Raw genomic sequence first — 14250 nt, forward strand, 5'->3', positions numbered from 1 at the left:
ACATCAGGCCCAACCTAGTGTGTCCCATTGAGTCATTTGGGTGTTAACTCCTGCTTTAATAACACATCCAGATGCCAGAGAAAAGCATTTATTAGGAAAAATTACAAAAAAAAAAAGATTACAGTGACTTTAAGTCTTACGGCTTTAAACGTCTAAGTGCTGCGACTGAATATTCAAAATAATGCATTTAACGCTGACGCTCTTCAATCAGTTGTACTCATTCAAGATTTAAGTAGAAGCATTGTGACTTTAAAGATGTTTTGGGCCTCAACAGATATGTACTATGCATGAGTAGCAGAAAGCAGCAGAGTTACTCGCGTAGGTCATGAAGATGGTATTTGAAGGCAAAGTTTCTTCACAACAGCTTTCTAGTCGAATTTAATCTGCTGTTCACTGGCTTCGCTGCACACGTCTAAGAGTTCTTCTGTGGCACCTTGATCGTCACCTGAAAACAACAGAGAAAAAATGGGCTTATGATTTCAGCACTTGAATTAAACTTTAAGTATCGAAGCAATGGCTCTCCATCTGAATATCTTCTAAATATAGTAATAGGTATTTTGTAGCTACAGATTTGGTCAAATCATAATATTACTGGATATATTTTACATAAACAATCACGTGAAAATGCAGTTTTGTATATAAGCTGTGATTTGTCTACCACGATATTTGACCCATAGGAAAAAATACTGCACACAGGTTCTGTCTGCATCTATTTATTTTTTCATACCTGAAATCCTCCTCATTATTAAGACTCTGCATACACTATATGGTGGTATTTGTAGACAAATATAGGATTTATTATAATTCACAGTCAGGTCTGTCTAATTTAGACCTGTTGCACTCTGAATACAGATAGATGAGATGTACTAATGAACTGTTTAATTTAAAGTGCATGAAATAATGAAAAAGTTAAACGATAAGCTTAATTTAATGTGCAGGTTACTAGTACAAAACAGTCAATAGGTAATGAGGCTGTGCATAAACAGGTGTGGACAAAACTTGGAGATAAAACTGTATATTAGCTTTACTATAAAACAACACAGATAATTAGATAAGGCCGTCATTACTGAATAATGTTTTTCACATATAACAGGGAAAATACAAAATAACAAACTAACCAAAAAAAAGACAAAAAGAAATTTAATGCTGTTTATTTTGATTGTATTACAGTGATATTTAATTATAACTAATTCCTATCACAGGAAGTGATTTATCTCATACACGTGGTAGTTTATTGTTAGTAATTACCGTTTTGACTTCCGTGTAGTTCTCCAGACCATACTCTCCGAGCTCTCTGCCGTTCCCTGAAGCCTTGTAACCTCCAAACGGAGCTTGTGCACCAAACACGTCGTAGCAGTTGATCCTGCAGAAGGACACACAAACGCACAATGAACAGACTGTAATGAGCCACGTAACCTACAAACATGTTTATTTACACATATAAGTTCATATATAGGAAACAAGATCTTCCAGATATGTTCAGAATTTATTTATCTCTACTTTAGATGTTTTAACTCGCACATCTTATATTTCCCTCGAGGGTCGAGGACATTTTTTTCTTTCCTGCTCTTGATCTAAGTAACTTTATTCTCATTGCCTCTATTTCTATTTGGAATCAAATGTAGTTTTTTTCTGTTTAACCTGCATGTAATTTGTATTCTGTTTGGCCAGATGTGGAACTCGGTACAAGCTTGTAAAGGCTTCGTTCTCACCTTGCACAGATTTGTGACATAATTTGTGCTGAACCAATAAACTAAACTAAACTAAACTCAGAAGAGGTAACTCAAGTCAGAAGAAAATAAATAATTTATTTCAACAACAAAATGAAGCCATCATACAGGCTTTCTTCTTCTTTTTAGGCGGTTTTGACACTAATTGCTGCTCTCTGCTCGGTAAAATTTACTATGGCTGCTCCCCAAAAAGAACATTTTTGCCCGTCTGCAGTTTACTAAACATCATGTGGACAAAAATAGGAGACTGCTGGGAGCATATTCCCGTCTCTGAGACACAGTGGAGTCATGGGGACGTGGGATGAAAATGTTTTTTCGTTGCTGTTATCGCTGCGCACACCAGACACCGAACACAACTGTTCACGCACTTTGAAGTCAATAATAACGTCTTTCTTACCAAACTGTGCCGGCACGCAGTCCGTTGGAGATGTAGTTGGCCTTATCAAGATCTTTCGTAAAGACTGCGGCTGCAAGACCGTATTGAGTATCGTTGGCTCTTGTTAACACTTCCTCCAGTGATTTAAACTTGAAGATCTGCATCACTGGCCCAAAGATCTGGAAGAGAAGCCAGGGCAGAAAACAAAGTAAACTACTATTAATAATGAACAGGGGTCAAATCAAGCAAGGGCAAAAATTAAAGAAACATTAATACAATTGTATTTTTGTATTTTTCTGACAAATTGAAGATGTGGTTTTATAAGAGAATTATTGTTTTCAAGGACTCTATCCCATTTAATTTCTATTACAATTTAAATCTTCCCTCTCTTCCCTTCAGGCTTCGCACATCTATCAAAAATAAATAAAAAATAAATAACAATTAAATAAATAAAAATAATAAAATAAATTAAAATAAAATAAGCCTTTACCCAATAGGTAAAGTAAAATAGGTATAAATATACTACAAAATTAAATAAATTAACCATGTTAAAATAAGCCATGTAAAACACTGGTAACACACATAAACAAATCAACTGTGATGAAATAGAATCAGCAAGAATGAAAATCATAAAATGTGATAAAATGAAGTTAATAAGAATTAAAATCAGGTAAAAGCCTGATTAAAAACACGAGTTGAGACTCTTTTTAAACATATCAACAGTGTCTGTGGCCCTGAGGCTCAAACTGAACCTAAACCTGTTTATTTGAGTATACGTTTACGATTTATTTTATCTTTTCACATTTTTTTATGCAACAAAGGCAAATTCCACTTGGCAATAAAGTCTTTTCTGGGTCAGATTAAAGCCACAGACAAACTTATTAAACATTATCAGAGGTCTCCGGTTAAATCTATTCCCACGAGAATCGGTCTCACGAGTGTAATTTAATTATCCGTACTATCCTACCTCCTCCCTTGCGATGGTCATGTTGTCCTTGACATCTCCGAAGACGGTGGGTTGGATGAAGTATCCTCTGTCAGCCGCCACTTCTCCTCCACACATCAGCTTGGCTCCTTCTTTTTTCCCACTGCTGATGTAGCCGAGAATCTTGTTAAACTGCTCCTGGTCGACCTGAAACGGGTCATCACAGAAAGAATCTCTCTGTATCTCTGATGTTATGTGCTTTTATTTTATGGACCAGTGAGCGATTTTTATCCGTTACCTGAGGACCCTGCTCGGTCTTCAGGTCGAAGGGGTTTCCCACCACTCGTTTTTTAGCCCTCTCGACGCTGCGCTCCACGAACTCGTCGTAGATGTCCGCCTGCACGTACGTCCGCGAGCCGGCGCAGCAGCACTGGCCTTGGTTGAAGAAAAGAGCAAAGTGGGACTGCTCCACAGCATACTCCACTGAAATCCAGAGAAGGAAAGAAAACGTTCTTTAAACGAACAGTAACATAAAGTGATTTGATATGTATCGGTAACATATGTCACTCATCTCTGTCAGATGTCACACGACTGTGTTTTTATGAATGGACAGATCGTTTTTATTTAACATTTCTATAATTTTGTCTTTTATTCTGTGACTGTTACCAACACAGACTTGTTTTTTTAGGTTTGTTGTCTTATTAATGTTTTGCACAGGACTGAGTATCCAAACTAGAGGAGACTTTTATCTTATCAACCTTAAAATTATGATATTTTTAATAGTAATAATGATAAAATATGTATAATAACAACCTTGTATTACAGTCTTTTAGTGCTGGTTCTACTGTATACTGCACTAGTACCACTGTTTTTATATTTTTAAAGAGTCTAAAGACTTTTAAAGACTCTATTTTATATGTACACTGCTTATTTTAAAGTGTGAGATAGAAGCATGTTTTTAAATGTCCTAAAATAAAAATATAGAAAATTGACAATAACAATAAAAAATAATAAATCCTAAATAATAAACCTCCTGAGTCCAGAGCTTCATTTTGCTATGCAATTTTTAATTTCTCCAAGGTATCTGGGATCAGTAGGACCTAAGAAGTATGAAAACTAAGCATCATCTTTCAACAGGAAGAAGTAGTTTTTGAAAAAATAAATAAATAAATCAATGTCCTCATATGTGGACACAGGGATTATTCCATTATTTATATTATAATAACGTCACCAATGTGTGACAAAAATATAAAACTGTTTATTTTAATACCTGAACGTGGCTGAGCAACATTAGAACTGCGAACAATTAAGTCCGAATGTCCTCAAACGAGCAGTTGCTAATTCGCGAGGTTGTAGCTCGTTGCTACTGATAAAATCTGTTAAATTTGCAGGTCATATCAAATTAGAAACGTTAATAAGAATAAATAAATAAGTTTTAACCATAGAATCTGACAGGAATGAAATGCCCACCATCATGTTTTTACTGACTAGTGTATTAACCTTTTGCAACCACTAGATGGCAGATTAAAGTGTTCGCTAACGAGAACAACAGGTTTAAATGAAGCAGAATGAGCTGCAATAAAACCTAAAACTGAATGTCCCAATATGAAGACGCAGGAGGTTAATCATAATAATAATAATAATATTTTTTACATGTAAACATGTATGATCCTATGTTCTTGATGACATATGGTGCATTCACAGTCACCACAGACAGTTATCAACTAGTACACATTTGTTTGAATCCATCATTTAAAACATGTTGTTGCTGAAACATTAGCACGGTCTGATCCTAGAACTGCTCACAGTACTCCACAGTACTATGCAGTACTACACAGTACTACACAGAGAACACGTACTATCAGCATCAGACAGGATGATGTTGGGACTCTTTCCTCCCAGCTCCAGAGTGACTCTCTTCAGGTTGGTCTTGCCAGCAGCTTGTTGGATCAGATGACCGACCTGAAGGCCAGAGGGAGAAATTGTTACTGCAGATTTGGAAAACAGTAATACCAGAAAACACATCAGAAGAAGATATAGCAATTCTCAAGCTGGATTGTGTTTGGCTGTTAAAGTCATGTTATGAAAACTTATTGGAAGGGAATATACATAATACAATACGAGATATGTTTGGAAGTCACCTGCCTCTGGAAAGTAAAATATTGTTTTTACTTGTATTTTGTTAGTGGTGAGCAAAAAGGCTGACTTTGAACGTGTGGTGGACTACAAGAAGGACTTATTTATTTTACATTGGAGGAAATGGATGGAGTATTTAAGCATTATTTATTTATTTATGTATATGTTATGCTGGTGTGCCGTGGGAAATTATCCACTTTTTATCCACTATTCATCTATACTCTTCCACTGGATAATTAACCTGAATATCTACCTTTTGCCATTCAAACAACAGAATAATAAGTCATGATGCTGTGACAGCGATGGATAAATACTGGAAAATACAAATGGGCACGGGCTCCATCACTCATCACCTGGAGGTTGCTGTCTGGCTTAGGTACATTTGATCACGCATGCACACAATCGCTGTTGTATGTGACACGTATATGTAACTATGATGTAACCATGTAAGCAGATTTCATACCTAGTAAGTAAAATTGTGAGTAAATTGACAGGAGACGATGATTATTTCATTATTTATACTTTTTTCGGTGGTGTGCTGTGGGATTTTAATTCTAATGTAAAATATGCCTCATGGCTCAAACAAGTGGGGAAACACTGGGTTATTTTGTGTCAATAACAAGTAAATAAAAAATTTATATATTCATAATTCATGATTCAACTGATCGATGGGGCAGAAACTAAATGTGCTTTCTGTGCTGAATTTTTATTTCCGTTTCATTTCTGCTGATGGACTTGACCGTCACCTAATAACTCTCAAACGGATCCAATACCTCAGTGGACTAGATTATTTCTAGTGAACATACAGCAGGTAAGGAAAGAGAAAGGCGTCTCTACCTCTGTTGATCCAGTGAAGGCCACCTTGTCAACATCCATATGTCCTGCGATGGCAGCTCCAGCTGTGGGTCCCATCCCAGGCAAAATATTCACCACACCTTCAGGGAAACCCACCTGGAAACAAAAAAACATCATGATAAAATATACTCCACACTATTATGATTATTATTATTATTATTATTATTATTATTATTATTGAGGCGCCTGTTTGTCAAAGTCATAATATAATAAAGTTATTTCAAAATGAACACTGAATATGGCTTTAATTCTCCTCTGCATTTAATTTCTATCCATTAATTTTTTCCTTGTAAATTCACATTAACAAAAAACAAACAAACACAAAAACCATAGTACCTCTTTGATCAGGCTGGCGACATACAGAGCTGTGAGCGGTGTCTGCTCGGCGACTTTCATCACCACAGTGTTGCCTGTAGCGAGGGCAGGGCCCAGTTTCCAGGCGAGCATCAGCAGAGGGAAATTCCACTGGAGGAGGCAAAGGAAAGAGGAAAGATCACAATCACAATATCTGTTCTGAATCTTTGCTCCAACTCAGCTTCTTAAATATGGAGTCACATCAAAACACACACTGTCTTATAGAGCTTGTAGATATAAATAGATGTTTTATAAAAATGTACCAGATATCTTTGTTAATGCACATTAATGCAAATTCTTAATCCTTCATATGCACTGTGTATGGTCTATTAATTTACTTTTGTCTCTATTTCTTGTACATTTCTTTATTTTACACATTTTACTAGATTTTTATTAACACTTTATTGTCATTTTATTTTATCTTTCTTTTTACTAGTGGTTCTCAATCGTGTTTTTTTTTATGTGCAACTAAGTTACTGTGACCAGGCAATTTTCCCTTGAGGATCAATAAAGTTTATCTAAGTCTGCAGCACAGCAAGAAAAAAAAATGCTGAAAAATTGCCTCTTAAAATGCTTGTACACTAGTTTTGGAAGCTGGTGTCACGGTAAAGATGTGGAAAATGCTGAAAGAGAATTTACTGGAAGCTCAAATGCATCACGTTACTCAAATGGACAATAAACACAACGATTTTCAGTCCAGATTTCCAGCAGTGAAAGTTTCTTTTTTCTGCTCTGCTACTTTTTCAAGAATGTTTGGAATTCAACTTGTTACTTGATGAAGAAGAAGAAGAATTACAAACAACTATGACAGTTCAAAGCTCCTACATAACCCTCACCCTAAGAGACACCGGGTCAAACCAAGAGAAAGAACTTCATGTGAATTAAAGGTTATATTAAATGACAAAAAATGACATTAAAGTTTGTTTTAGTTTCATAAATCCGATCAGTGGGGTGACAGGATCAAGAAATTAAAGATTTAAAAACAAAGAAAAAAAATCTGCATCGGTCAAACTGTTATTTTAAACATCGGTATCAGCACAGAAAAACAGCGCATCCCTAAACAAAACATCATTAAAGCCAGCGAACGTTGCAGCCAGGCAGATTTCCTCAAATATCACTGAGGTAAAAGTGCATGAACTTGCTCTCGAGGTTATTTACCGTAAACTTAGGGATGTGTTGCTATGGCAACCAATCCAACAAGTGTTTTGAAGAATGACCAGACCCATAACTACAGCAATTCATCCACGGTTTGACCCAGAAACACATCGCACCTCAACTGAACTGTTAAGTTAAGCATTAAATTAAAACATAAGCCAGTGACACATTTTTATCTCGTGTGCTCTGCCCTTTAAACTGTGTGCAGCTGCAACACTGCGAGTTTCCCCGCTGTGGGATAAATAAAGGATTATCTTAGCTTATCCTATAAAATATGGACAGTCAGAGAGGGACGTATGAGAAAGACAAACCTTTTTTTAACAATATTAACAGTATTAACAATGTAAACACAGATGAGAGGTCATACGTGAAATCATTTAAACTTTTCCTCTGCATCTACCTCCACCTACCGCCTCCTTACCGGGATTATCTGTCCACAGACGCCGACAGGTTCGTGTCTAGTGTAGCAGAAATAATTGCCGTCGATGGGGATGGTCTTTCCCTCCCATTTGTCCGCCCAGCCGGCATAGTACCTGAACACAACACACTTATTTTATATTATATATTCATTTTTTTGTCTTCATATTTGAAATAAACTTCCAACTTCAATCAATGCACGTAGCACGTAGCACGTAGCACGTAGCATGCAGCGGTGCGAGTCATCTAGGCCTGGCTCATAATCAACGTGAGCGACGTAATGATTTGACATACTGTGACAATTGACTTGAGTTTGAATTTAGTGCATGAACATAACAGAAATGTATTTGAAATCTGAAAGAAAATAACCAAAGTTTAGCATCCGAAAACCCCCTTACTCACTTATTTATAAATAAATAAAGACAAAAACTTAACACAGCTTTAAATTAATCAAGATGATCACGATAAAGTAGATCAGTAGATATGTTTTTAATATTTTTGCAAGTCGTTTACAGACATAATATCTCAAACGCCTCTGTTGCTGCCCCCTGGTGTGTGAGCGGTGTATTAGCTTTCGTTAATGGCTCGTGCATCTCACGTTACGTTTTTTCTTCTACTTCCTCCTTCAATTTCAACAATGGCGACTGAAACTTTTGCAGAAATTTCGCAAAACAAGAGTTGTACAGATGTTTGCATCTCCAAACCTCCTCAGTTAACCTTTCCTTGATACGTTCCATCTTTATTGATCCAAAACTATCAATTTGAAAATTGCTGAGATGGAGAAGCAGCCGGTTACATTTGGCGATTAGTTACATTTCTGGGGAGGTGAAAGTCAGTTATGGCGCAACTTAACAGAGAAGAGGGAAACGCCTTTTACAACTGCTCACACCATAGCATGCTTTTATTCCAAAGTTAATAACGCAGATCAGCAGAACTACACTTTATTTTTTTATTCTTTATTTGAATATTATGAATAATGTAAATATGTCAGATTGTAGCTGAGGCTAATTTTTCTATCTGTTGGTTCATGAAAACATGAGAAAAACACATGAGAAAAGGGGAGGAACAAAAAAACTGACTTAACAATAAATACACATACACAAACAAAAAATAGAAGGAGACGCTGGAGTATCTTCATTAGTGAGCACGACAGGAAAGGAGAAATACACAAATGTATTATTGCACATAGCCCTTGTGCAATATTTCAACTAGAGTAACTACACATCAGGCTATTGCTGCCTACTGTGAACTGTGTCTCTCTGGGCTTGACCTGCTGCATTGTATTTGTAAACTGCTGCTGATTTTTAAAGATATTTTTTCTCCTGGCTGAGGACAACAGCTGGAAATTAGCTTCTTTAGCTAAAGCTGCACTATTTACTAGCACTTTAGTACAGTTGGTTAATAGGAACCATCCACGCCACAATAAACTAATAAACTAAACCAGCTGTTCTGTTGCTTCCTTCAACTGTCGTAGTCAGGAGCCATCACACGTTTGTTTTAATAGACCAGAGGTGTCACACTCACTTTAGTTCAGGGGTCACATATACAGCCCAATTTAATCTGACCAAAATAAAAATAACAGAATAATTATCTCTAAAGTTTGACAATTCCAAAATTTTCCCTTTGTTTTACAGCAAAAAAGTTCTGAAATCTGAAATTTCAAATGAAAAATAAAGAATTTTGTCAAATTGCTGCCATCTGCATCTGTCTAATTCTGTGTCTTAGTGTCGCATCACGTTCTCACCTCTGACTAAAATATTGCTAAATATAAATGAGGCAGATTTTTATTGATTTTATGCAAATCAATGTCTGGAGAGCCGTTTTTGGCCACAAAGCACCAACATAAAGGACTATTTCTAATCTTGTCACAGTAGAGTGACCTCAGCCATGTCGACCAATGACAAACCAAACTATTATTATTAGTGTTATTTACCTTAAACATTTCACCACAGTGGGCAGATCCACGCTGTAGGAAATAGCATATGGCTTCCCGTTGTCGAGAGTCTCCAGCTCCTGTGGCAACAACACAACAAGTTCATGTAAAGCACTAAAACACTATGTTGTTATGTGATATGAGGCACATTCAAGGATCTTGGCCAATAAATATAAATAGATTTATGAAATTCTGGGAGAAGACTAATAGTCGACAGCCCCAAGAGTTACATCTCAGCACTTGTTTAAATTAAAAAGAAAGAACATCCCATGGAAATGTAAATATTTGGAGAGATCTTTGTAACAGTTGTCTTAAATCTGCTCCATTTGTTTACAATCTGTCTGACTGGAGACTTATAACTCTTCAGAGATGGTTTTGTAAACTTTTCCAGCCCCTCAGAGATTTCCTTCATCCGTGCCGTCATACACGTTCAAAAACATGTGATGCAAACACCAGACTGAGACGAATCTAAACTGAATGAGTCTTATTACATTGACCAGAAACAGTTTAATTAGTCCTTGAAATTAACTTGTAATCCTCTATACGAGTGGTGTCAAACTCATTTTAGTTGGGGGGCCACATTCAGCCCAATTTGATCTCAAGTGGGACGGACCAGTGAGATAACAGAACAATAAAGTAATAACAATTACATATTTGTTCTATTTGTTTTAGTGCAAAGAAGAACGTGTAAATTAGGAGAATGTTTACATTAAAATAGCCTTCAAAAAAAAATAAAAGAAATTTCTTAAGAAAAATAAGGCTCCAAGGAAAAAAGGTTGGGAACCACTGTTTTAAGTAATTTTGTCTCTTTACAAATACATTTTACAGACCAGATTAGACCCTCTCGTGGGCCGCTTTTGGCCCACGGGCCATATGTTTGACACCTGTGCTCTGTACTGATATGTTAATAATTAGGTATTGACTATCTTGATGAAATGGAATGAGTAAAGGGGTAGGGCCAGATAACATGTCGAAACAGTGTTTGCTTTTGGTTCATTTATTAGTCTATTTATCAGTCTACCTCTTATGGTGTTTCACAATTTTCATTTTTTTACTTTGTTTTCATTACTTACACGTCCGAAATAAAGACCATGAATCAATCATGTAATCTTAGAGGTGCGCTGACTCCTACACCTCACAGATATGTAATATTGGCTCACTTTTTATTTGTTTTATTGGATTGTCTTTGTCTATTTTCAGGACTTGTGTGAAAATCAGCTAATGTCATTTTTTTGCAAATAGTTTTAAGCTGCACTATATAACTCTATATTATCTCTGGGTTAATGCTACCATATAAATGTTTAACCTTGTCACTCATTACGCTCCATTTACTTTTGCTGGTGATTCTTATTACTGGTCATGACTTTCCTTGTATTATTATCATGCGCCTCTGTTTCATGCACTGTTACAGGTATGAGACATATTTTCATTTTATCTGAACCGCTTCCATTAGAGATCATTTTCCTGTAAGTACCAGATTTTTATTCCTTCTGCATACAATGAATTTTCCATGGGATGCATTAACTTTTTCACACGAGTATAAACAGCCCTGATTATTTCCTGAATACTGTTTGACTGTGTTCATTTCATAGTTACTGACAGCGAGGTAGGCAGAATCCCTCTCAATGGCGTCTGCCAGACGGTGGAGCAGGAGTCCGCGGTGAGAGGCGTCCATCAGTCGCCATGGTGACCCCAACCTGAAGGCATCGCGTGCCGCTTTTACTGCCTTGTCGACATCTTTCTGGAGATATAACACGCACAATTAACTCATAAAGTGAGTTGTATAATCGCATAATGTAGGTAAATTATACAGTGATTTTAGAGATTGTTCTTAGCAGCACGATAGAACAGACGGGGGGCGACGCTGTAACAGCCCCTTTTATGGCTCGTTTCCTCACATTTTTTATGCTTTAACATTAATAAGGTAGTTAATTCAAGACACTCTTCCATGCAAGTGATGCAACTAACACAGTCACACATATGCTGCAGTTTAACTATTGTCACCATGTTGCAGATCTGACGATGCCAAGATTTTATAAAATAATAAAATCTGTTTAATATGAGCTTATACAGATTTTTACTAACTTAATTTTAAAAAAACCGACTTATTTAACCTGAAAAGCACAAAACGTTAAGAAAACTGCAGGAAATCTTGGGCATTTTTATGTGACAGACTGTGTTTTTTTTACCTTGTCTGCCTCTGCAACTTCACAGATGACTTCCCCGGTTGCTGGATTGATGGTAGGGAAGGTTTTCTTATTCGCTGCATCCTGCCACTGATTGTTGATGAACAACTGAAACATAAAGTCCCAGAGAACGTAAGAACATTTTTGAATAAAGTGTTTATTTTATGTTCTTGAGGAATCTCTTTGTAGAACAAAGACAAAATAAAAAAAAAAAGGCTGCTGCCGTCCTCATGCTACCCGGGCTCGTACGACGGATAGTAATACTGACACGTTATATGTTCTTCTATGTGGAAAATACACAGTTTAAAATACACAGTACTGTTGATGGTGAGCGTCTTATCTGTGGTTCAATCAATGAGGCGTCTGATCCCTCCGTGATGTCTATTCATCAGCAGGACATGAGCACGTAACAGTGAGTAATAAATAAGAAGAAGGACAAAACGCTCTGTGGACCCAGAGAATAACTGTGGCGACTTCTTCAAAATGCTGTAACAACCGACCTACTTTCAAGGCTGGCACAAAGTGCTTGATTTAAAGTTTGATTTTCTACCTGATCCTAATCCTAGAGAAGGACATTTTCATGAGTTTATAAATTCAAACACTCCTTTGCATAAGAACTAAAAACATGGTTAGGTGCAGCAGGTTCGACAACACCCAGCGTCATGTGGTGAGAGCACGAAGGCAGATCCTGGAGGGTGAAGGTGCTGATACCGTTGATTGGCCTGGACTCTGGACTGACCTAAATTCAACACAATGTTTATGTCCAGCTCAGCGATACCCTGGTCCAAATATGAGAGAGGAGCACGCCTCAACACATTACAACTGTCCACAGTATCATTACAGACATCCAGCTCTTCAAAGTGTTTCTTTAATTTTGAGCAGCTCAATTTGTTTGATCGTGTTCTCTTTATCTACTTCCACGACGTTCTGAGTCATTTTTATGCAGAAATATTAAAAATTGAGATATATTTATCCGGCCCTTTGAGGGCCAACCTCAATACTAACGTGGCCTTCTGTGAAAATAGGTGTGACACCCCTTATCTGAGCAAATACTGTTTCTTTACTCTTTCTAGTTTTTATCTAAAAATCTAAAAACAAAAGCCTCACATCAGACTGCCCTGTGTGCACAGAAACTATTAAACCTGTTTTATAAAGGAGGGGCTTTGACACTTCCCTGTTTGGAACCATACTCATTGTTATGTAACCTCATTCTCATCTTACCACGTGAAAACTTTCCCTGAAAAGCAGGATTTCGCAAGAGCTTTTTCCATGTCCATTTCCCTTATATAGACTACTACGACTTCACTCCTCTTTGGCGAATCAGAGGCGCCTCTTTAGGATAATAGGATTTAAATAGAAAGTTGCATGCTGTATCTTGGAATATTTTCCAAGCGCAAACAAACATTGGAGGAAATCAGTACAACAACAACAACAGCAGCTGCAAACCTTAAATCCTCCGCAGTAATTAATCACATTTTAGTCGTGGTTTCGTCCAGACACAGTTGACAGTTGTTCATGACGCAGTTGTCAAATATCTATTTCCATGCACAACCACGAACCGTCCAACCACACGTAGCGGACCGTACCTTGTTGTAGTGGATCTCGGGCTGCGTGTTGGGCGCCGGGATCGCGGCTGCAGAATAATGACACACCGAGAGGCGGTTCAGACGAGGAAGGAGCCGAGAAACTACAGTTCGGAGCATGTTGCTTCAGAGGTAGTGCAGCATGTAACACAGATCCAATGCACAAGACCACAGCCAACACCAGGCAGGCGGTGTGTGAAAAAGCAGAGGGGAGGCCACGCCCACATGCTGGACGTAATTACGTGACGTTAAAACCATTGGTTGAAACCGAAAACGTCGGTTAATTGGATTTTATTTAAATATGTTTAACTTTATTTTTTACAATTCTGTAGAAAGTTTTTTTTCCCTTATGACGCGATGGTATAATAATAAATAAATAAATAAAAATAAAAACATGAACATTGCAAAAGCTTTCTGCCTTGAACCGTATTACGATTAAATTAAATTAAATTAAATTAAATTAAATTAAAAAATTATAAAAATTGTTGTATTGTATTGTTGTATAGTATACACTTAAATATGTGGTACAAAAGCGCGAACGACTGACATGGATCGCTGCCTTGAACTGAGGAATAATTATTTAAATTTAACTTAATTTTT

At 36.9% G+C, this 14250-nt stretch overlaps 1 protein-coding gene across 1 annotated transcript; it reads right to left on the reverse strand.

Annotated features, from left to right (window-relative positions):
- Positions 1-72: 72 nt before the first annotated feature.
- LOC125016696 (aldehyde dehydrogenase, mitochondrial-like) lies at positions 73-13855 on the reverse strand. The gene is made up of 13 exons (XM_047599342.1): positions 13654-13855; positions 12071-12175; positions 11482-11622; positions 9882-9961; positions 7953-8064; positions 6359-6487; positions 6005-6118; positions 4891-4993; positions 3330-3514; positions 3074-3238; positions 2128-2285; positions 1249-1363; positions 73-445 (listed from the first exon to the last, which is right to left on the reverse strand). Exons 1-13 carry the CDS (start codon positions 13768-13770, stop codon positions 413-415), a joined length of 1557 nt encoding a protein of 518 aa, XP_047455298.1. The 5' UTR covers positions 13771-13855; the 3' UTR covers positions 73-412.
- Positions 13856-14250: the final 395 nt, after the last annotated feature.

The sequence above is a fragment of the Mugil cephalus genome, chromosome 11, assembly GCF_022458985.1.
Source record: "Mugil cephalus isolate CIBA_MC_2020 chromosome 11, CIBA_Mcephalus_1.1, whole genome shotgun sequence".
Lineage (NCBI taxonomy): Eukaryota > Metazoa > Chordata > Actinopteri > Mugiliformes > Mugilidae > Mugil > Mugil cephalus.